Source organism: Sceloporus occidentalis, unplaced genomic scaffold (assembly GCF_023333645.1).
Source record: "Sceloporus occidentalis isolate IW3139 unplaced genomic scaffold, rSceOcc1.0.p SCAF_122, whole genome shotgun sequence".
Taxonomy (NCBI): domain Eukaryota; kingdom Metazoa; phylum Chordata; class Lepidosauria; order Squamata; family Phrynosomatidae; genus Sceloporus; species Sceloporus occidentalis.
This window is the reverse complement of record NW_028317102.1, coordinates 2,866,841-2,891,810: the sequence shown is the minus strand read 5'-3', so window position 1 is coordinate 2,891,810 and position 24,970 is coordinate 2,866,841. Positions and strand designations below refer to the sequence as shown.

Below are 24,970 nucleotides of genomic sequence, written 5' to 3'. Positions count from 1 at the left end.
TTGCAAAACAAAAGCTGCCCTGATGTGGTCACAGAATGTTTTATTCATCTTGTGACCCATTTTGTCATCGCTAGGATATAAAACGTTTAAAAATAGAAACGTGTCATACATTCAAAAAACAAATATACATGCTGCAATCTCTATATACAGAGGAAAGTCATCTCAAAATATTTCATGTTGTGATGTTGGGTACCTATAGCTTACGAGAAGCCAGTAGGAGTTATGCTATTTACATATATATATTAACACCCTGGCAGTGATAGGCTAAATATTGTGCTTTAAAAGTGACAGTCACCTAAACAGTGTGTACAGTACAAGTGCAGGACATGACAAAGAAAAAAGGAAAATAAAACTTAGCATTACAGCAAGAGAGGTGGAGGCGAATGTATGGGTCACAAAATCTGGCTTTGTTCTTTGACAATGCCAGAGGACCATAAACACATTGTATAGGATACCACCACAAAAGCAGGACTAAAGAAATGTATCATGCTATTTTAAAAAGCTTTTTGCATATTAGCACACTGTATAGGTCAAATATAAGCCCAACATTCACATAGAATGTATAGAGTCCTTTTTTATTCTTTACATTATGTACAATTTGCAAACTACATATTTGCAAAGTGGTTATTATTGCTCTGCTATTTTCTTGTAGAACAGGAGATAGGGAGTGGACGTGGATGTTGTGGTCGGGGAGATGGTATCCAGAAAGTCTCTTTCTTCTGTTACTTTCACCTCCGAATCATCAAAGAGCAGCCATTGCCCCTTGTATTCTTTAAGGCTCTGAAGTAGGGACACCGCCGTCTTGTTGGATCTGAAAGCAGCTACTTGGGTTTTTGCGTCACTGCCTTCGCTCTCCGGCTGCAGTTCCGAGTTTAAGGCGTTAACGTCCGAGGGTTTATCGCCAATAAGCGGGGGTGAAAGCTTTTCGGCTCTGGTGGTTTTGTTAGTCAGATGCTCAAAGTCAGATTTGGTTTTCTGGCCTCCAAGGAGGCCGACGGCATCTGTGCTCTTTTTGGTTACTTTGCAGACGCCTGGTGTACTTCCACCGACCCTAGAGAAGACTTCAGCGTCGTACGTCTCGTCCGCCGCTCGGGCTTCATCTTCCGTTAGCGGTTCGGTCTTTATTTCTCCCTGAGGGCCACTGGGGGCTTTAACTTGGTCCACATCCAGCTCCCGGAGGTCCGTGATTTTAACATACGCTGTGTAGTGACCGCTGCTTATTGTGACACCGCTGTGCATCACCACCGCAAACAAGCCATACAGGTCTTTGCTTGGTTTTGTGCTCCACTCTTCTAGGGACAGGGTTAATGGAGTCAACAAGGGTGTCGTTACCTTTGACAGCCCCCCATACGTGTCAAACCTAGGAAAATGATACATAATTACAATTACTGATTTTCAATCCATGATATTAACAACTGTTCGGAATTACAAATTTAGCTTGGAGTAGTGGAGATAATTACTGGTTGACCATACATTTTTTTTTTTTTTTACTATTTTACTAATGTTATATCAATAATCCTTTTTTCTTACAATTAGGACGGCATCATAAAACTCTAAACAAACACACCAATGCAGGTAAGAAATGACAAAAAAAGTAAAAATGCCTTTATGTCCATTTAAAAGGAGTTGATATTAGGTACTAAAGTACCGATTATAGTGTAAAACTTTAAATGCTCACATGGCAATTATTGCATTTTTAGGAATATAAAATGGGTCAAACTTTTTGAAGGAAAAATATAGGGAAAAACTATTTCAGTGCAAGCTGGACATTTTTTAAGTGTTGCTGTACAATCAAAACCAAATGCGGCAGCCTGAGGTTAAAAAATAATTTAATGCCACCACAACCCAAACAGAAGCCCCTTCCATGCCACACACAGCAGCCAACTGGGATCCCCACCTCAGGGTCTGTCCTGAAATCTGCAGAATAATGTGTAGTTTTGATTTTTTAGCAAGTTTTAGAGCTTTGTTTTCTTTCTCTATAGAAAACCCTTGATATCGCTGGGTGTTTCCTTTAATAATTTTTAAAACTGATTTTATTGTACCTCTTCTCACAGTTTTCCCTGCGAACTGCAGGGTATCGGAGGCCACCAGCTCCATTACACTCATGGAACCCTGTTGGAAGTTCAGGCATTTAAATACTATTCAATGTAGCAGTGCAAGTGTGTAACATCGTATCCGTATGTGCACCGCAGTCACCGCACGCAGGAAACTCTGAGCCAGGTTCCTTCCAGTAACTGGATGCAATAAACGTCATGCAGCTGCCTACCACTGAACTCTCTGTATAAGAATTGTTGACAATGGCCTTTTTTTTCTTGTATTTATAGCATGAAAAAACATATGGTATTCCAAATTAGACATTGTCTCTGAATATGTAAAAGCACAGTGGATAATCCTTGTCGCATGAAATCCTTTAGGCTCACACCAAAAGATTTACAAGTTCTGTAAAGAAAGTGATACTCCCGCGTGTGACCCATTTTCCCCCCAATATAGTATATCAACCTGGAAACGTGTGAAAGGCTGAGGAAGTTAAACAGTTAATGTTTTTCAGACTTACTCTGAGCTGTTAGCAGCAAAGCATTTCAGATGAATGGTGACTATTTCTGGGATCTTATCAAAAAGAAGACTGCGTTCGGCTTCCGTATAATGATGGCAATTTTCACAGAAGTATTTATCCTCTCCGACAATCCGCTCCACTGACGCAAATTGGGATATCGCCCACTTCAGACTCTTTGTTTCCATTCTGGGCTCCGGCGAAACTATCGACAGATTAAAACAATAATGGTAATCACAAGAAACGGCATAAAACTGGCATGTGAGATATAAAACACACTTTAGAGCGCGTGTCTCCATGTTTAATAGGCATTCACCATGACATTTAATTGACCTTGATCCTAGGATCACTATAAATTAAGTTCATCTCCCAACTACAGAATGGTTAGAAACACTTCGAGATCACTTCAAATCTAGTTTTAAACAAACTTCTTATACTACACTATTAAATAACAGAAAAGCGGCATTCACAAAACTGAATTGCCCACCTCAAGCCAATCCGAGCCCTCAGACGGAATGAACAGAATTTGACGGCATGACTTACTGTTCGAGGAGTCCTGGACTTTATCAGGCTCATTCTCCTGCACCGGGACGCTGATATCCTGAAAGTCTTCCCTCCGCTCTGTGAAGCTCTCGCACTCCAGACATCGGGTTCGAAGCACTAGCTGGCCCTGGAACAATTTCTCCACGAGTTCAAATTCAGTTGACTCTACAAATTGTGAATTACCATATTCACTCAGATATAAAAAGAACAATTTTCCAGGAAATGCTAAGTAGAACGGTCTCTGCAGGACCAAAAATTGTTTTTCCAGGATACCCCAGAACCCGGCCGCACCTTTTCGCACCCCGCTGCTTTCTTACAAGCCAAACAGAGACAAAACAAACGCTGCAGGTATCTCCCAGTGCACCGGTAGACCCAGATTATTAGCAGTGCGAGGTCTTTGTGAAGTTTGCAACCCCCATCTGATGTCACATGTCTCTTACGCTCGTGTACAAAGGGGTAAGTTGCCTATCCTCTATGCATCTGTATGTGTGTGTATAATCATCTAAGTTACAGTACTGAACAATCTGTTTTAACACAAGTTATTGTACAGTTTTTGTTCATATTGAATACATCATTCAAACATTCGCAGTGTGAGTTGGAAAAAGTATGTCACTTCAACAAAAGCTAATGGGAGTCCTAAATTAGCCAACCTGGAGTCAAATCAATGAAACCGGATTGGAGGTTGTGTTCTGCAGCTACCAGAAGGGCTTGTTTGAGGTTCGACCAGGTATTAACTCCAAGGGTTCACTTTTTCGGTGGATGCGTTAATGTGTATCGTTGTGTTTAATTAGATTAAGCACATTGTGTTTGTCTACACTTGTGAACAATTAATGCAGAAAACCAGGTAATTCCAAAGGGTCCACTAACTTGCCACTGTGTATTGTGTACAGTTTATATATCATATCCTTATAAGTGTCTTACCCTCTACTTGCCCCAACCACTATCTGGGTGGTGATATCCGCTACCCCTGCCTATTCTCTAAGCTCACAATGACACTGCACATATGAGTCTTTGGACCTGCTGGACTATCAGACAATGTGTCTCTAGCTAGGTAAATCTTTAGCGTCATGATTACACTGAGAATTCCTGACATAGTTAACCATTTCAGTACCAGCCAGGTCAGCTAAACAATTAATTGAACCAGCACTCGTTATTTGCACGTTTAGTTTGCGGAACGAGTTACCGACCGTTCGGCGAGGAGGGCTTCGTCTCGGTCTCCGATACACTGGCTCTCTCTTTCTCATCGTGACCGTTTTCTCTTGAATCATTACATTCGCATTTCTCACTCTCAGGTTTTGGGCTTTTCACGCCCGTCTCCGTTTTGGTCGAAGAGGTGGCGTGTTTGCCCAAGTTGCAGAACTTTGATAAAATGCTGGGCTGTTTGCTGGATCGCAGCCAGTTCAATCTGAGCTTTGATTTCTTCTGTGATGGGTCAGAGTTTGCGCTAGCGGTTTTAGCATCCATTTGCGGGTCTGGTTTCTCTGATGCAGATTTCCTCTTGGACCTGGTTAATCTGTGCTCTTCTGGAGTTTGCTCCTTTGTTAGTTTGGTCTTTTTCTTTGCGTTTCCCACCTCGTTGTCACTTTTCCTTTTGCCGTTTTCAGTGGTTTCAGATGAGCCGTCGGTGCCGCCATTGCTACCGTCAGGAATCCCATTCCCTGTCTCAGTAATGTGCGACCCGCTGCTACCAGGTTGGGGCTTAGCTGTGTCTACCGGCTGCTTACTGGACTCTGTCCCTGGCTGGGTTTTTGAAGTTTCATTCTTCAGGGCCTGGCATGCCTCCTGAATGTTTCCCAAAATACACTGCAGAACTTCCTGAGCGTCATGCTGCAAGTAGCCTTCATACATAGGATTAAGCTCCCTAGGAAAAGAAAAGATTACTCATTCATTTCTCTGTGAACATGAGTTGTGCGCTTATGTATCCATCTAACAAAAAAAAACAAAAAAAAAAAAACACATGTCACCATGGTGACAAGAAATTGCTTCCCAACACCTAAAGCTTTGCAGGACAAAGGGTGAGCACTAACCAGGACCACCATCAGGGAATAAAGACCCCCCCTGCTCGGCTGCAGTCTGGTTAAGAGGGTGCCGCAAGGCACGTATACATACACAGACACAAAAAGGTATAGTGTTAGCGTGTGTGCTAGTGTATGTTGGTTAGTGCGTTTTTATTTTATATTAAGGGAACATACGATGGTGAAGGTTTAGACAGAAGGGGGCAAAGATATGGCACTTTACAGATACCTAAGCATGCAGTAGTAATGCACCAGTTCAACTTACAAGGTGCCAAATACAATTCCCTAAAGCAAGGATTATGCATTTAGTTTCGTGCGGGAACAAGCTACTCCTGGGCTTCCTTTTGGGAGAATCATAACCAAGACATCAATGCTGTTATAGGCAGAGATATACAACTGTTTACAACATCTGATACCACGATGGCAAAACCTTAATGTTAATGTTACAAACCTTAATGTATTTAGAAGTCTCCTCGGCTGGGCGGCGAGCTCAGATTCATAGTTATCAGGGTTCGAGAGAAAGCTGAGCTGAAGGTGTTCAACGGTACGAATCAAAGAACTCAAACTGCAGATAACCTCATAACTCGCAGGGGGCTCTTTTGCGCTCTCCTGGGAAAATAATAGCATTTAATTTCATTGCACTTTTTACGAAGAAATGCTTTAAAAACATACACCAAAGAGGACAGAGCAAATATTTCCCTGTGTGTGCTGGGGTTTATTCGGTACAGAGGGCAGCTAAGACATTTCTGATGGCCAACAATGCTGTAAAGCCAATACTTGAGCAATAATCGAGTTGCGATCAGTATCCAAAGCCTGTGTTTAAAATACTCACCTCTTCAAGCGTTCGTTCTTTATCCTCCCTCAACATCTCCTTCTTCTTAGTAACGATATCGCTCAGGTGAGTGACTCCACGTTTAAACCCAGGACAATAACACAATACCTGGAATACACGGGAAAAAAATACCTTGGGTGAATAAACAGACGCCCGAGAGCTACAAGTCGTGCATCCGGTAATCTGGATGTTCTGTATTTTATCATTAGAATTGGAAGTAGATCTTTACACACCTGGAGAATACTGTTAAGGTAGCAGGTATTGCCAAGGTTGTTGAACCCAACAAATGGAATAAGGTTTTCCTTCTTGACGCAGCAAACGGGGGGAGATAGTTGTGCAGCGGGGACAACTTGATCACTGCTGAGAGAAGAAACGTATGCCGAAGTCAGCATCACTTTAGAATCATCCTACGTACCGCATGCACTTAATGTCATCACACAACAGAGTGACATTCGAGGCCCATCTGTTGCCATCAAAACCAGACACCCCCCCACAACAAATTAGAAATGTTGTATGTGGGGTTTTATTCCAACCTCTGTAAACCGTGTCAATCGTGGCCTTAACAGAACAAAATACACGATATTAAGGATCGTTGAAATTCTCAAGCTATGCTGTAGAGCGTAACTTGGAAGGTCTGCAGCTAAACCGGTAAAAATGTAACTAAAGACTGTCCCACTGGAAATGGCATGAAAAGTTACTTAAAAAAAGTTTTCGAAATATATACTAAAAACACAGGATTACATTTCAGGCTCGTTCTCCTCGTTCTGGATTTCAGCCGGTGGGTTTTCGGTAAAGTCTAGAGCTCGTTTTGTTTCTTTCTTCTGGAAGAAGCGCAGAGACAGACGGCTCTTTTTGGACGGGCTCGCCTTCGCCAGCACGGTCTGACTCTCGCACTTAGTAACTCCGGGCATTTTTCTGACGAAGTCCAACGTTTCCAACCTTTGATAAAGAATGCCACCTGCAGATAGAGCGAGTGGGGGGAATGAGAGATGTATATTTGAAGATATACACAAAAAAATATACACTGCCATTCACAGATTTCGAGTCACTGAGCCATTTTCATGGAAAACAAGGAAAGTTTTGGATGAAACATAATGGCAAAAGGGTTTTATGACCATCAGCATGCCTTGTAAACTTAAACTTGGATCGGCAAACACAACGTGCCATTGGAACCCAGGAGTGATGGGAGTGATAAAGGGCCATTGGAACCCAGGAGTGATGGGAGTGATAAAGGGCCATTGGAACCCAGGAGTGATAAAGGGCAGTACAACTATGAAGAGACCCCATTTAAAACAGTTTCCAGCTACAATAATCATTTACAACATTAACCCCATCTGTGCTGGATTTGTGATCCATTTCATGTTATTTTAATTAACAAAATTGGCTTTTCTTTCAAAACAAGCACATTTCTATGTGACCCCAAACTTATGAAGGGTAGTGTATTTTCTCATTTAAACATCCAAGAAGACTTCCTCGCTATACGACATTATTTAAACCCTAAAATTACAGTCACATATCCTATATGATGCTGCCACGTGACTATACGGTTCAAACCCCGACCTATCCAGTTAACTGCGCGTGTATACAAAACAGCGGCTAAAGTTACTACTAGCCGTGTATGATATTACATAAGAATACAATAATATATATATATTCACACACACACGACGTATATATACATATTCTATTACATATTTTATTCTATATTTCTATAGAGCTCCCAAATATATAAGGAAGGATCCTTTACCAGCACGTCATAGATTTTATGCATAGTCCAGGGATTTTATGCACACAAGCAATGAATATACACTGCTGCAACACGCAGTATACACGCTATTAGATGCACACGGCTACCTCCTTCTAGCCACTTACGATGTAAGAAATGTTTGTGACGGGTGACTTGACGTGTGGGTCTTTAAATGCCAGGGGCCACCCCGGGACAGACTGTATACAGTAAAGGTACATTATCCAGGTGCCTATACCACACACCATATACACCTACACTGTATCCTTCCAAGCAAGGAAGTGGGGAGAGCTAGCAAAGATTTACAGGTTATCACCATAGCGACCTAGGGAACGGTCCTGTTGATCTTAACATTCGTAACTATGGGGATTTGGCCATTTAGCATTTTGCACAAGAAAACACATATCTCCCGGTGAGTGACAGCACCACATCTGTGGAAATGGCTGCGTGCTCAGGGCTGCCCTCAGGGGATGGGTCAATAAATCATGGGGATCCCCCTCAGTGCCCAACAAGTCACGCAAGGTGCAGGTAACACGTGGAATAGATGAGGTGGCCGAGGTGACATGCCTGGTGCTACCTCCACTCCCACGCACCAGTGAGCGGGAAACCACATGCCGGCTCCAGGTGACGGCCTCCCTCATCACACCCCACGAGAAAATATTTACCTGGCGTCCTCGCCGCTGTCTCAGAGCATCCGTCCCCAATCTGGCGGGAAATTTAACGCGCCGATCAGCAACCTAGGTCACTATCCGCGACCTCCCAGGTCGCAGTGCCCACACCGGAAAGCGCCTTTCCCCGCGCGATGACGTCATCAACGTACGCCGCGCCACCCGCCTCTTTTACTTTCTGTTGTGGCAACGCAAAGCTGGCCGCTGATTGGCAAAAAAGCATCACACGGGGGTTGTCGCAGGGTGTATGGGAAGCATCGAGTGACTAGTAACGCACTTGAGTAGCTAAAATCTGATTGGCTGTGGTTGAAGCCGTGCATTTGAATGGCGGTGGCGGTTGCAGGCGAGATGCCAGAGGTGCGTTTGGCGGGAAAGCTGCCAGTGCGCTCCGTGAGGCAGAGTTTTGCCCTATACAGGGGTAATAGCTCATGCGACCTTTCCGCGAAGGAGGCAGCTGGGGTTACATTTCATTATCCACCGTTTTTGCGTTTAGTTACTGGAAGCAACATTAATAAATCATATAAATCTGCATTAATCCACGCGAAAATGGAATTAGGTGATACTTTGTATTAGGCCAACATAGAGAAATAAGCCACACAGGCTTTTGGGATCTCAGAGGCCTCTTTTTCACATGGAATTATGTGTGTAACAGGACCTGTCATGTTGTTGTTACTGTGTTATATGTTTGTTATAATTATTAATGTGTCTTTGTCTCCCAAGAGCGATTTGGACCATGTTCTTCACGCTCCGGATGTTAAGCTGCACCTTCACAATTATTTGTCTCATTCTCTGAGACAGGACGGTCTCTTCCTGGGAAGAGTATTCAAGCTGTTGGTGAATGATACAAATCGGCAGAAAAGAACCTGCTCATTCTACTCGGAGCCTAAGTGGCGGTAAAGGCTGAAGCTGCTCCTGACCAAATACGCCAAGGTCCTGCTTCTGTAGGCATTATGGATGTTTCATCTTCCTCCTCCTCAGACACGGCCTTCAGCAGAGGAGTCCAAGCGGCAGTCGTTTCCTGATTCCCACTCTGTTACCTATGCTGCCCAGGATGACGAAGGAATTGTGAATTCTTACCTGGGAATTAATTTTCCTTCTCTATCCTTTCCCACCCAATACATTAATTTTATGTCTGTAGGTCTTTATTATTACACTGGGTATATAGGAGGGGATGTTTTTTTCTTCTTCTTCTTATAGCCATGATCTTCTTGTCGTTCCTCAGATGGGAGACTCGCCTGTGCGGCCAAAGGCTAGACGGTGAAAAGGGATTCCCAGGTGTGAATTTGCAATTTTTAGCCAATTAAGTAAGAATCTGCTGAAGAGGTTTCACTTGTGTATGGGACACAGGATGCAGTGATTAAGAGAAAATTAACCAGAGATAATCGGATGAAATACTAATAAAGGGATTTTCAATCAAGGATAAAAGTCTTGCTGACTGTCTCAATACATTCTTTTGTTTGGTTTTTACATAAGAAGCTAAAGGGAAGGGATCATAATTAAAAAAATAAATAAAAAATAAAACGTTAAACTTGTATGTTTACAAAGAAAGACGTTCTTAAACTCTGTGAAGTAAAAGTGATAAATCCATGGGATACACAAAGTTATTTAAAGTTCTTCTGAGTGTTCTGGCAGAACCCCTAGCGGATTTATTTAACGTGTCATTGATATGCGTCATTCCAGAAATTGGAAAGTTGGCAATTGTGCAGGAGATGTGTTCCGTATTCCAGATCATTTAATACACGGTATGCATGAATTTAATGCGCAGCCAGGATTTCCCCAAATCACCCCAAACAAAAGTGCCTCTCTGTGGAAAATAACCAGACTCGTCGTCCTCGCCGGCCTCTTATTCGAGGTATCGTGGTCAGGTCACATCTCCGGGCACAAGCTTGGCTCAGAGATGTGGTTCTGAGGTTAGCTGATCGCATCACATTTGTTGGTCATCTCTTATACAGTTTAAAAGAAATGTAACCTGTGCGAATGGAACACTTTAATGCATATGATAGCTGGGTGGTCCCGTTACATTTTTATATGGAGGAATTTGCAGAATCACCCCCACCCTCTCCTGCAGCCAACTACTGGACCAAAGACATCAATATCCTATCCTAATCACTTATCAACCAAGTGAACCATTCCGTGTAATTATCCATAAACATCCACTAGATGGCACTAGTAAAAACAACAATACTGAATATTTCCCAAATAAATGGAAAAAAGGCACGGCAGCGTCGTTGTTAGTTAGCTCTCCCTTTTTGATGCAGAGTTTCCATTCGAATCTTCCAGAATCTATGGCTAACATAACCTTCGTAGTATTGAAATATGACCTTACAGTGATCTACATGCACGATCTACACAGGTATACAGAGCAAGCAAATCAATAGATGCTTTAACTTAATGATATGTCATCATTTTTTATTCTCACTCCCTTGGCCACATTGGTCATTTTTTTGAGGACACTTAATTTTTATGTGTTGCTGCCCACCTTGTATGTGTTGCTCCCCTGTATCATCAGCGTACCTGGGAACATCCAGGGTCCAGCTACCCTCTGACTTGGGAAAATTGCCCGTGGTTGGAAGGGGAGCGGGGTGGGCCGTGCATGTAAAAATGTCTTGCCTTTCACTGATTACTGGTTGCATAGAGCATAAGTGGAGGGGTTTGACATGGTGACAGGGGCTGTAAATAATAATCTATGTAAGTAGAAATAATGGTGCCCGGTAAAAACTGTTCCACCCCATGTTCCTCCTAATGCCCCAAAAGCCTGCAAGGGGAGCAGGCTGCGGGGGCCAATCAGGGGTCCCCCACACTTGCCTGGGCTCCGGTATTGGTTGTACATTTTCAGACAAAAACCTGCCAGCCTTCAACCCAGAAGTGTAATCAAAGACACCCACGCTTACACGTCGTGCAGGAGATACCCCATGAAGATTCTATATATTTTCCAATAATAATCATTTCTTTGTATTTTTGGAAATATTTATATTTCTTAAATTTTTCCTGTAAATATTTCCTTTTATGATACGGTCATTATATTTCAATTAGCGGTATCCACATGGACAGAATTGTGCAGCTCTAAGCTTCGAAATTCCGTGGCTCTGTTTCCCCAATAGGTATAGTAAATCTGGCTGAGATTAAATGAACTCTTTGCAAAAATAAATAAAGATAATCAAGACCATGCACTTATTGGGAGGCTGGGTCCTACATGGAATGAGTCTGATTAAGACTCTCTTAATGTAACCGCGATTGCGCTCACTTCCAGGACGGACTCCTTGTAATCAGGCGGTCACGTGACCTGCAGCGTAAACATCTTCCGCTCAATGTTTACATGTAAATGGCTCGAAACCATACATCTTATTCTGAGTGTTCCAACGCCAGACAGAAAACTGAGGTACAAGGAACTGTAGCGCGTTGACTTATTGTTTAAAACTTTCAGTGACAACTTGTGCAGGCGCTCAAGGAGTTAATGCGATCTTCAACTAATAATTAATTCCCATTATCTGACCTGCCCACACTGTTTGTATATTAAAACAACCACAAATGGTCTTATCACCATAGCAACCAGCAGAATGGTCCGATCGTGTGGACCATGCCATCAGACAAGTTGCACTAGAATTGCTTTTTTATACATAATCTTGATGGGGATGGAAAATCAGACGGCAAGCAAGGGCCATTTGGCCCATGCGCGCTGCCCTTTGCTCCAGCTGCTTTCGGCCCTCGTTCTATATCCGTCCCATAAACGCTTAAAAAATGCGTTCCCTTTATTAACCTCTACCACTTCTGCTGGAAGGTTGTTCCGCCCTTGATGAATCTCAATGGGCTGAAAATAAAAATAGAAAAATCTATTTTTGGGGTTAGGATCCCAATCAAAAAGTATGAAATGTTTGTAATTGTTCCTTGTTAGTACTTGAGTGTTACATTCGCAGCATTGGATTCACGAAACCAACTCCTGCATGCCGATGAGAAAATAATCCATACCAATCAGCGATTGGCGGAAACAGCCGAAGAACGCAGACCCTGTTTATTCCTCATTATCTCAGCCCAGAGAATGTTCTGGGTAAAGAGAGTCCGATCGATGGTTACTGTGTTTGAAATCCGTTTATATGTCTCGGTGTTGGTAGAACACGGACGGAACATCGCAGGCTTCGGACACATTTTCGAAAGGCCCGTGAAAGCTTGTTTATTGAGCGAGGGTTGTCAGTTACTAATAAAACAGGCGGAACGGCTCCACGACGTCCAAATGTTGGCTATAACTTTCAGAATTGTCCTGCCAACACCTACAACATTTAACACATAACTAAAGGGAGTGGGAAAGCGCCCATCCGAAAAAGAATGTAAGCTCACCGGTGCAGATATAAGGAACCACACCGGTCTATTACAGCCCCACAGCCTGTTCTAAAGAGCTTGCAATCGGTTTTATCATTGTGTGTAACCGCCTGTGCCTCTGTTTTGTAGGATCACACTGAGATTGTGTTTAGAAGTTATAAAAAATGCCATCCTCCGTTACATTAATACCTGGTCATAAAATCATACAAAAAGTGCCCCCCCCCCCTCTAGTCACGTCTCTAGCCAGACCTCTTAAAAAAGGTGCCCCGCTTTGCTCATTCAAAACACTGAATATTCAACCCGATGGGCCTGCTCAAGGCTAAAATTCATCTGAAAAAAGGCTCTGGTTGTTAATATTAACCCCTTAAGGACAACGGGTTGCCCTTTAACCCATTAATTACAATGCATTGCGAGCCTGTACATGTACGGGCTTTGTCGTGAAAGGGTTAATGTACCCCATTAGGACAGAGCTGTCACAGAGACAGCTGATATTGTAAGAGGGCGTTCTGTTTGCGCATTGTGTTACGTGACCCCACTGCGTTCCTGCCCCCCCCCTTCACAATCGTTCACAAAGTATGTGAAAAATTACTGTTTATGTGACTTTTAAGTATGTAAAAAAAAAACCCAGAAGTTCCGTTAAGGAGATGAAATGAGATTCTTTGCACCGTATAAAGAATAAGCCCTGAAATAAGAGTTTAGTAACAATAACAGTGAATGATAGAAAAGCTCCTCAGCACCCCTTCTTAACCTTTTGGGTCTTTGTAAGTTGTTCATGTCAAGAAGTGTGTGCGGCAAATCTAGCCTGGCTTGCGCATGTGCTTGGAAAGGAGCGCCAACTCAGCCAGACAGCCACCTCTAATTCCATCTCACCGCAATACACCTACAATTCACCAGCCGGCAAATAAACCGCATTATCTGATCAATGGGAAATAAGTGACTTGGTGAAAGGGGGAAGCGGTCAGATGGAGTAACCATAAGAAAACGTGGTCACTGATGACAACATATATGAGCGCAGAACATCCGTGTACTCATCCGTGTGCTCATCCATGTCCTCATCCGTCTCCTCATCCGTGTGCTGCTCCTTGGCAATCAGTTTAAGATATTAAATCCCCTTTTCATTTAAGCAAAGCTTCCTTTTAGAGACGTTTTACTTATCACCTAGGAATCGTGTGCACAAAATGTATTATTCTTAGGCCAAGCATGACACTGTTATGTGATGCGCTACTCATTATGTCATTATTACCTTTTGTACAGCGCTATGGAATACGACGGTGCCATATAAATCAAAAAAAAAAATTCTATTTGTGCGATCTGTAATTATATCAAAAAAACCTCTCTAAATACCATATAATAAAAGGCTGGAATATTGAAAAACATTTATATTTTTTAAAGAAAAATGATGAAAACCTCTGCATTCATCAGGCTTTCCCTAAAACCTCCTGGCGCTTTAAGGTTTCACTGTATGGTTTTTTTTTTTCCCCCCATTTAATCTTTTTTTGATTTCGAAATAAAAAAAAAAATAAATACAAGCGAAGATTAGGAACGGCGCAGAGGAAGCGATACAAATAATGTGTTGTGTGGCTAACAAGAGGGTTCGGAGATAAGAGGGGGGAACATTGTTTATTGTTTTAATATTGGGAGGCAGGGAGGAGTCTGCAGACACAGGGTAAGTTTTTTTTTTTTTGTTTTTTTTTTTCTTGCACAAGGCACATTTCTCATACTCCTTAGGAAAGCCAGTGTCAGCATCTGGCTGGGCTGTGGAAGAATGCAGAACCACCCCACTCGAGACACAACACTCAGGGAACTGCATGCCCACTCTGCAAACCTAGCAGATCGAGCCACCAACACACAACCCTAAGGTAAGGAGAGCTTCAAGCAAATCCCCTGCTTGGCAACACCCCCCCCCCCCCAGTGCTCAGTGGGTCTGGCACTGCAGGGGTTAACTGCCAGGCTTTGGTGGGTTTTTGTTTTTTTTATCATCACCCCTCCACTGGCACTGAAAAGGTTAAGATCTCGCCCAATGCCCCCTTCTTAATGTATATGGAGTTTTCAAATTCCTTCCCCACTCGCAATCCTGGCAAATTAACCCCTTAATGGAAGAATTGATGTTTTATATATATATAAAGGCTGGAAATATGGTATACTGGCAGGGATTTTGTGGGGTTTTTTTTTAAAAAAAAAAAGGATCTGCTTTTTTTTTTTGTCCAAGAACACGATTTCCCCACTATTTAGGATCTTTGTTTTATTTTATATAAAGACCCACTGTGGGCCCCCTAATGGGAAACATCTGGATCTACCGGGGTCTTCTGCGGTGTTTTGTGCCAAATGAGTGTGAGAGATGCCAATGGCATTTACTATTCCTGATTCTACATCCCAAATCCAGAATATAAAGATCTAGCTTTGGATCTGGAGGCATATTATTAAAATCTGCTGGGTTCTGGAAAAAAAAGGTGTTTTTTGGCGTAAAAAAAGAGGTGAGTCTGCCAAGAAGGGAAGGCGGTTTAAATGGCTCTTAACAAAGGGAAACTTTGCTTTTGATGGTGGACTTCAGGAGTGGTTTAGTGGTCTTCGATGACGAGCGGTCCAGGGAATGTTTGGAGGACTTAATTTTATTTTTTTATAATAATATAAAAAATATATAATATAAAAAATATATAATTTTATTTTACCTATTTTTTTATCTTCAATTTTTACATTAATTTTAAGATGTTTGATGGCGGGGGTAAAACAATGGGGGGTATCGGCAGAACACTGATGCTTGTTATTGTGGCTTGTGGTATGGGGGCTCATGTTGGAGCCCCAAGGGGTGGGGGGGGGTCTGCAATAGGAGAAGCATTGTTTAAAAAGATTGCTATGGGGCATGAAACAGAAAATCTATATTCTGAAATGTGTTACGTTAAGAATTTGTTTTTATTTTTTAACAAAACTGCTTGTTCCACACAGAGAGATGCTACATTTTGGTGACTATTTCTGTACTTAAGGGCCACAAACCTCTCAATGAGGATAAAACCGATCGCTTAACATTGTGCACCCACCCGGCAATGCGTTACGTGGCTCCCAGTGCGCCTGTTCGGATTGTGTCCCGTAGCTTAGGTTACAGTTATAATTTATACAGGGTCCTTGGTTTAAGGGTTGGCGGTTTTGAGGATCTGCAGAATTGATGGATTCTAATAGTCAGGGCAATGTCTCGTTTTAGACTTTGGAGTATATTCACTAAACTGGGGGTGAATTTTGACAACTTCACCTTATAAAGCGCAAAGTGTCCTCTCACTGATTTAAGCATTTCCTTTTTTACAGCCAATCAGATGTTTCGATTCTTCACAACTATTTAGTGAATAAATCTTCCGTACTGAATGATAATGTGGTCTTTAATTGTAAAAAGAGGATCATGGGAATTATAGTTCATCAACAGCTAACGATGCATACATCCTGTGTGTGTGTCTGTTTTTTTGGTCCCAAATCCATTTGTCCCATTTTGCTCCACTATGGCCCTCTTTCCTCCCCTGATGCCCCCCTCTCCTCCGCTGATGCCCCCTTCTCCCCCTCGATAGCGCTCTTTCCAGCCTCTGATGCCCCTTTCTCCACCTAGATACCCCTCTTTCCTCCCCTGATGCCCTTTTCTCCCCCTTGATACCCTCTTTCCTCCCCTGATGCCCCGCTCTCTAGGCGCTCGGAGTGTTTGCTGGGTATGAGGGGATCGCAGGGTTCTACAGCCCTAAAAGCCCCGATAATGTGTATAGAAACAGCAGGAATAGCTTCATAAATTAAACAATGTAAATAAAACCCATTATTCTTCTTCTAGATTTAATTGCAGAAATAGCTGTGTTTGGTAACAAAATTGCATAAAATGGTTTGGAAAAAATCCCACTTCCAGCCACGCCTCCAACCACACCCCAACCACACCCCCTATATCAAAAGATCATTAGACACATAAGGGGTATGTATGTGGTTTTGCAGGTTTTCCATCATATATATAATGATACAGCTTTTTCGTGCGAGCTTCTGGATTCTTTGGCCGTAATTTATATTCATTCTATCCGCATGTCTCTGTTTTGCTAAAAAAATATTATATTTGGTGTTTATTTTGACACACACTGCCCATTAGCCAAACTTCCACTGAGATTTTCATTCAGTCCTCCTTGTTCTGACTTGAAGTCACAATGTGGCCCTCAAGGCCACCCCATCATCACACGTGAGATGAACAATGTTCCGTTGTATCAGCCCTGCCTTTTCCCAGCCCCCACATTACTGGCTTTGTGTATGAGACAACAATGTGTGTTTGTGTACATGATGACTTCATAAAACACAACCGCTAGGTGATGGTGTAAAGGCTCCGGTGAGAGGTGGCCAGCATCCCTCCATTTATCTCCAAGATTCCAAATTAGAACACTGTGCAACCAATAGGAAGAAATAAGAGCAGAGCTTTCTTCTCCCATTGGCTGCGCAGAGTTCCGCCTCCTTCGAAACCTTTTTTACCGCTGTATCCTTGCGCTTCAGTTTCCATTCCCCCAAAATGTTGCCATCTTCATTCTACTTTTCTTACTTTGTTGCTTATTTTAAATGTTCAATTAACTATAGGGCGTACAAATAGTTATTTAAGGGAATCTCCACTCCAGTGTCCCAGGCAGCTTCCCGAAAATTGAATGTGTGTTAAAGAACTTTGGAAGTACTTGCGATATTTAAATCTAAAAAAAACCAACGTACCTTAGGGAGAAGCTGCAGCGCTCCATCTCCTCCATAGTTTCCATAACATCTCCACTACAGCAGAATGCCCTAACCCTCTGTGAGTACTTTAATATGTATTCTTCACAAATAGAAATTAAAAACTCATCCGAGGGAGAAGCTGCAGCCCTGCAGATGCCCTTCTCTTCTTTTGTCCAATGATTCTTGCCATTAATTGGCTGTTTGAAGCCCTTTCAACAAAAGAGCTGGCACTGAGCCCACTTGACTCTTTCCAGTGACCCACCAACCTCTACGTCAATATTTTGGCAATGGCCCACATACAAACCCTTTTCTGGTGCATATACATATTATATATATATATATATATATATATATATACCGTATATATATATATATATATGTTGTATTTTCAACTATTTTAATGAATGGGATCTTTAAGTCTTTCCATAATGAAAACTTGGCTTCTCAATATTTAATTAACGTGCCCAAATTATTGTGCCACCTATAATACCAGCCCACGATATAATGCATCCCATTATAATTCCCATTGACTCATCCCTTTATACAGTCACACCTAGAAAAATAATATTTTATGTAAAGCCCACGTTGTCTTTGAAGGAAAGCCCATAATTTGGTAAATATATGAAATTCTTTAATATAAACAAATAAACAGGTATATATTATTATACATAATAAATATCTACAAACAATTACAAACGCTGGTAAAAAACCCCCCCCAAAAAACACAAAAAACATACAGTAATAAAAACATACATAAACATAATAAATTAATTTGATATTCATCTGTGTGAAATTCTGGAATTTGGTAAATGTGACCCAAAACAGAGCCTGAATTCTTAGCATAACCTCACATTAAATATGTTCGAAGATAAATGGAGCCCATGTGTATTTTTTCATCGATTTAGAATAAAACCCCCACGCATTTCGAGGAATTGTTTATATTTCAGCCCTAAAATTTTTCTTTCCCTTTCCACTGGAAAAATAAACTATGTTCGGATATGATATATATATAAAAAAAAAAAAGGATTCGAGGAACAAAATCATTTTTAAGACTGGGTAAAAGCAAATGTTAACCCCGAAAAAAATCCTGTAGATTGCCAATTTCCTTCGCACAATGAATAAAAAATAAAAAATAAATAAAAACATTTTTATTATGTTTTAAACATATCTGATGTAATATGAATCAAACCGCAAAAACAGGGCGGAGAAGTAAGGTCAAGCATACTCACGGATTAATAAAATCAACATGGCATTTGTTTGCCTGATTTAACCCTTTTAGGGATATAATATAATTTAGCGTATATATAATATAATATATATATATATATACCGGTATATATAGCCTCCTGTGACTATTTTATAAAATCATTTGTTTTAACTGTTTGAGAGCCAAGTTCACAAAAAACAACATTTTACAATTGTAGATAAAACTATATACTTTACATATTTTTCATTGTATAAAGAAAAGGTTCTATGTTCTATGTTCTTGGTGCTTAAGCAGTCTTTATGATGAATAGACAGGGCCAGAATAAGGATGAAGAGGCGGCCCGGGCATTTTTAAAGCTGACGGCCCCCAAATGACATAAGTGTGGCCGACTACCAGCCCGGACCTGCTGACAGAATGTAATTATTATCTATCTATACATTGTAGAATAGCTAAATCAGGTTGGTTACATGTTACACGAGCACCAATTCACCCGCTAGCTGATCGCGTCGTATCCCCATCATGTTGACCAACCGTTAATATTCTCAGCTTTGATATAGAGCTGATCGATGTTTAACCGCATTACAAAGAAAAAGAAAGGATACTACTTAAAAGAAACAGAAGACAACGGAAAGGAAATCATCTTTTTTATTATTATTATTATTATTATCTTTTATTTCTATAGCGCCAACAGTTTACGCAGCACTTAATACAATACATAAATTCAAGGGGTCGCCGTGATGCTCCAGGAGGCCGGGGTAACGCATACGGCTCACCGGGAGCAAAAAACGAAGAAAGAAGACGCGGAGAACGGGAAGAAAGAGAAGAAGCGGAGCTTTGTTTGCTTCATTGGGGTCGCTTCTTGTTTTCGGACATTCGTACAAATCAAGCAAACTGGCAAATTTTACTAAAAGTAGGATTCCTACCAATCTGAACGCACATGTTTATTGTTTCCAGATGAAGCCGTTGTTCTCCTCCATGTGATCCAGCAGCTATTTCCGCCATTGATTCCCATGTACCCAGTTGGCAGACCTTGGTGGCTTCCCACCCGTTGACCTCGGCTTGTTGTGATTCGGTGTACTTTGTGACCCGAGGGCTCGCACGCAGCTGCCCGGCTCTGATTTAGGAGACAAACTGCAGGCAATCGCCAAAACCCCAGCTCCGGGAAGTCAAGAGATTGTTATTAGCGGGAGACTTTCGGATCCCGCCGCCGGACATCTGTATCGCCGGACCCCCCCCCCCCCCAAAGCCGCTCTGGTACCTGAGAGGTGGGCAACAAAAGATTCACCATACATGGGGCAATTCACAAAAGATCCGTGCTTATTCTATGCCATCCTAAATGTGGCAACCTTGCTTGGTCCTTTACCCTGTCTTATACGCCTATCCCACTCAATACAATATTTGTGTGCATGCGCAACGTCAGAGCCTGAAAGAAGGTCGTATTACCGCTGGCCACCATGCATCAGAGTGGGCTTCTTGGGGCAGGTACTGCTGGGCTGGGGGGCCCCTAGCCGGAAGGACACCATTATCGTTTCCATGCCAGCTAGTGTTGTTAGCCAGTTATCATTGCAAAAAAAATTCTTAAAAAAGTTTAAATAAAAAACGTCTGGGAGAAATGACGTTGGATATTATTATTTATTGTTTTATATTATTTATTCATTGTTTTATATTATTTATTTATTGTTTTATATAGCGCCATCAAATTCCGTAGCTCTGTACAATGTACAATATTCAGATAACTCGTATATTTCCTGTATGGATCTAAATAGGTCTTTGCAATTTTCCCCTTAAAATAAATCAAAATATATAATAATATTTACTTTGGTTGACTCTGGACTTTAAAGCCAAGTTCTAAACATTATGAGAAATAAACATGCAAGTTTGGGACCAATCATCCATGGTTAGGACCGGGGGCCTCGTAGACAGAGGTACATATTATTATTATTATATATTGTTTTATATAGCGCCTTCATATTCCGTAGCGTAGAGGAGACAGGACATAACATGTAGTATATAACATAACAATTTGACTTACAGAAACAGGTGAGGAGGGCCCTGGGCGCAGGAGCTTACAATCTAGAGAAAAGCATATGAGGTCCCTTGCCCACTGAGCTTGCAATTTAAGCAAGTACACAAGACGGGTCTCACGCAACCCCCCCCGTGGATGAGCGTACGCTCAACCCTCGAGTCCCAAGTTCAGTTGTTAAAATACGGCCAGGAACGCGGCGAACGTTCATTCATAAGACGCCGACGCAAAGTCCCCGACCGCGAATCGCAGCCAAAATAAACATTTCTGTTATTTGCGTTGGTGACAAATTAACCGGAATATTAAGAAAACGAGTAGCAGACGTAGTCGTTGTAAATGAGGGGCAACCAAAGCGAGCAAAAAAATAATAATTTTAAAACTGTCAAGAAAAGGTTATTTGGCCAAATTACATTAAATCTTCTTTTATGTTGCGTGTTTCCCTTTTAATTTAACACTTTATTGACCAGATTTAGTAAAATTGCTACTTTTTTGCTTCTTCTCTTTAAATTAATTTTGTATTTACATATATCTATATAATTATTACGATTATTTATTGTTTTATATATAGCGCCATCATATTCCGCAGCGCTGTACAATGGGTAAACCGTACATAACAAGTAGTATATAACATAACTGAAGGGGTAAGGAAGGGCCATGTCCCAAAGAGCTTACAATCTAGAGGTCGATCTGTATAACCTCTGTAGATTATATTTACATAACTCGAGAGACGTTAAACGCCAGAAGAAAGAAAAAACATTGTTTCGGGATTTGTCCAGGAAATGGATTGTCTGACCTATTTATGACACGGATGGGTTGTTTATTTTTGGGGGAAATAATGATAAAAGAGTCGTTCACAGACAAGCAGAGGACTTTTATATAAAAGTCGTCCGTCTTCCCATTTTTTATCTTCCGCTGTGAAATTAGTCATTTTTATTACCCCTCTTATATAAATGAACGAGGACTTCATACTTCTAAAAAGGAAATCTATATGAAAACTCCCCGGCTTTGATGATTTTAATAATTCTTTGGAGCGATTCTAAACATTTTTTTTTTCCGTTCCAAGGATTTTCGCACAGCTGCAGGGATCTTCCGATCACCGGATCTATTCTGTAACCCCGAATTGTTGCTGAAACGGAATATTTTTTAAGTAAAACTTTCCATTCTCTTCGCTTCATTTGAGATTATGTTTTGCACAAAGAGCTAGTGTGCGCTCAAGCATTTTTAACCCCTTAATGACAAAGCCCGTACATGTACGGGCTCAAAATGCATTTTTCAATGGGTTTAGGGACCGCCCATTGTCCTTAAGGGGTTAAAAAGCCTTAAAAAATAAACATATTTAAAATAAGTTAAGGAATCTTCTGGCTTTAAGCTGTATTACCTGCAAAGTGTCCCGGTTTAGTGTGGCCAGTCCCTCTTAGAAACCCAAATTCCTGTGCCTTTGCTCTAATGTCCTTTTCTAGAAGCTCGGAATGTTTTCTTATTACATAAAATACTGTATATTATTTCTAAATGCCTTACTTGGCTACATGATGTCATTGTGCATTAGGAAGGACCAATGAGCTTCGCCGCTGTGAGTTGGATACCAGGGAACTTTCTGGGTTTGACCCGGAGTCCCTGAGGGAAGTCCTGCTTCTCCGGGACTCTGGGTAGGTTTCCTCTTTTTCCAGGCAGGGGCTGCAATGTTTGGCCACGCCCCATCCCACCCATTTAAAGCTTCTATGTGTTGTTAGCTCCACCTCCACAGACAACTAGCTCCACCCCTCATGAAGCCACTCCCCAGAAAAGAGGGAGAGCTCCAGATAGCCTATGATAGGAAGTTCCCCGTTAACCCCGTACAATGTATATATTATTTGGGAGATTTTGGGTTTATTAACAAACAAAGAAAAACAACTCGCTGGTTTAACTATATATTAAAAATGTTTCTGGAATTTTATTGAAAAAATAAATATTATGTGTATTAGGAATAAACTGGACCAGAAAAAAGGCAAAAGGCAGAATTTTCCACCAAAACATGCGAAATAAAAGAAGCACTTTTCAGTTCCAGTTTGGAATTAAACTTAAACTTAAGTATTTAAAAAGAAAATCAGCAAATCCGTGTAAGAAAACCCTCGTTCTTGGAAAACTTTGCCCATCGTGATTTTGCCCGTTTTCCACCCGTGGCGCTGAGGAGCAAAACACGGCACTGGAACATCATCCGGGTTACAGAGAGGAAAGAATTCCCATAGACCAAAAAACGAAACTGTCTATCCCGTTACAGCCTCTTGACTGAGATTCCACTCACTTTCCGGCTCAGAGTCATTGGAGTTAATGCCTTAAGCAGCTGAGTTTTCCTGATAGAATGTCGGAATTCTGAAGGCCGGAGCAGCGGGATAGAAACCCCTTCAATATCCTGGAAAACGGGAACGACCCGGGAACCTCTCTGTAACCGGAGTCAGCGCTTACCTGGCAAGCGACCGATCGCGACGTTATTTAAGGCTCTCGTTCGTTCCAAACAACTGTAGCCGGAGTTGTTCTTGGCTCGCCGGCAAAAATCCGATTACTTCCAGAAGGCTTTCGATAGGCTTGGCTTGTAACTGCGTTCACATTCCGGGGCCGGGGGGCCGATGGAGAACACGGCACGACATTTCCTTTAAAGAGATTCCCCAAGGAGCCCGTCTGCAGCGCTCTGTACGCATCACACCGAAACCGAATGACATGTGTCCCGAGTCGCCATCGGAAGTCATGACATATTATCACGGCCATTATTTTCTCCGGGATACGACACCCCCACCCCAAAAATAACCGGTGAAAAAAACCCGTCGGTTCTACCCTAATGTTCGGCTTATTTTTCCATTAAAAATTCTCCCGCATTCTCCCCGTCTTTCTCTACGCTTTATGGTTCTCTATCCTCCATTCCGCCTAGATTGTAAGCTCTTGCGAGCCAGGCCCTCTTACCCTAATGTATCGGTTCATCTCAGTCTGTTAGTGCTAGTTTTCTCAGATCCTTTGAATGTAGGGACTGTGAGAAGCGCTGCGGGAATTGTTGGCGCTTTATGAATAAATAATAATAGTGATAATAATAATAACAACAACAATAATAATAATGATAATAATAGTAATAATTATAATAATAATATTAAAAATAATAATAATACCCGCAATAACAGCAATAATAATAATAATAAAAACAGTAAAATAAATACACTGAATCGAAATGGGAACATAAATCTATACAGTATTTTAGTTTATTTAGTTGTTGGTCTCGTCTTAGACTCAGGAGCCGTATGTCTATCCCATGCATGTTTAATCCCCTCACTGTATTACCCTCTACCACTTCTGCTGGGAGGCTGTTCCAAAAAAAAAAAAAAAAAAAACAACTCTTGTAATAACTTTTTTCTTCTTTGTAATATGTGTTTTTTGCATATGGTAATAATAATCATAGATTCATATGGCGCCATCATATTCTGCAGCGCTGTACGCTGGGCAAAAATGATGCAACAAGTAGTCAACAAATAGAAATTCCAGATAGAAAAGTTGCACTCAAAGGAGCTTACAATCTAGAAAGAATTGTTATTAAACATATATGAGAAGAGCGTGTTTCGTGGTATATCCAGTCTGTGGCTGATGGTTGTATGGGGGGGGGGGTAACTTAATTAAATGTAGGAATGGCACTTGTATAAAAATGTGCTTAAAATCCCTTTTTTCCTCCTGCCCCCATTCCACTTTTTTTCCCCTACGTGTTTAAAATCAATCAACACGTTATAAGGTGAAAGTAGAAGTGTCTCAGCGTAATTAAACTCATTATACGCTTAAAATAAACGCGCTTCATGCAAATGACGACGGGGAAAAAAATAGCATCTCTCCCCTGCCATGAATGATAAACCGCGCTCGGGCAGCTGGCGGAATATTTATGAGGCTAACGACGTTAAAATAATTCTGGGCCTACCAAAAAAAAAAAAAGAGGAAAATATCTTCATTTTGACTCATTTTGGATTCTCGTTGACAGCCCCCCTGTTATCTGTGCCGCCCCGTGATCTGTTATATGCCTTCTGCTTCATCTGCTCTGCCGGGTATAACAGCTGATCGATTACATTTATTTTTTTAAAAAAAAATTTTTATTTAACGCTCGTATGATTCTCAAAAAAGATGGCATTCTGAAGCTGCTTCCCAAATCTGTCGGATAGCAAAGTGATTTTATTATTATTATTATTTATTTATTGATTTATATAGCGCCATCAAATTCCGTTGCAGCGGCCATGCCTCCTACGTGTAGATACTATGGGGGTTATCGTATGTGCTAATTATTTCCCGCCTAGACTGCTGTCACCTTCTGACGTTCGATTAAACTTAAGTTTATTTAAACACAGAGCTTGTTTGAGTTACAGAGCGA

At 41.4% G+C, this 24,970-nt stretch overlaps 2 protein-coding genes across 2 annotated transcripts in view; one reads left to right on the top strand and one right to left on the bottom strand.

The window, feature by feature from the left end:
- Nucleotides 1-627: 627 nt before the first annotated feature.
- Nucleotides 628-6,852, bottom strand: LOC149282162 (ubiquitin carboxyl-terminal hydrolase 1-like). Its single transcript, XM_089498595.1, has 8 exons — nt 6,683-6,852; nt 6,175-6,301; nt 5,942-6,049; nt 5,561-5,718; nt 4,282-4,955; nt 3,095-3,259; nt 2,555-2,756; nt 628-1,360 (listed from the first exon to the last, which is right to left on the bottom strand). Exons 1-8 carry the CDS (start codon nt 6,850-6,852, stop codon nt 628-630), a joined length of 2,337 nt encoding a protein of 778 aa, XP_089354721.1.
- Nucleotides 6,853-19,315: 12,463 nt separating this feature from the next.
- LOC149282161 (KN motif and ankyrin repeat domain-containing protein 4-like) overlaps nt 19,316-24,970 on the top strand; it is a 30,755-nt gene continuing 25,100 nt past the window's right edge. Inside the window, exon 1 of the mRNA XM_089498593.1 lies at nt 19,316-19,472. Coding sequence (XP_089354719.1) covers nt 19,316-19,472 — 157 coding nt within the window. The remainder of the gene's footprint in view (nt 19,473-24,970) is intronic.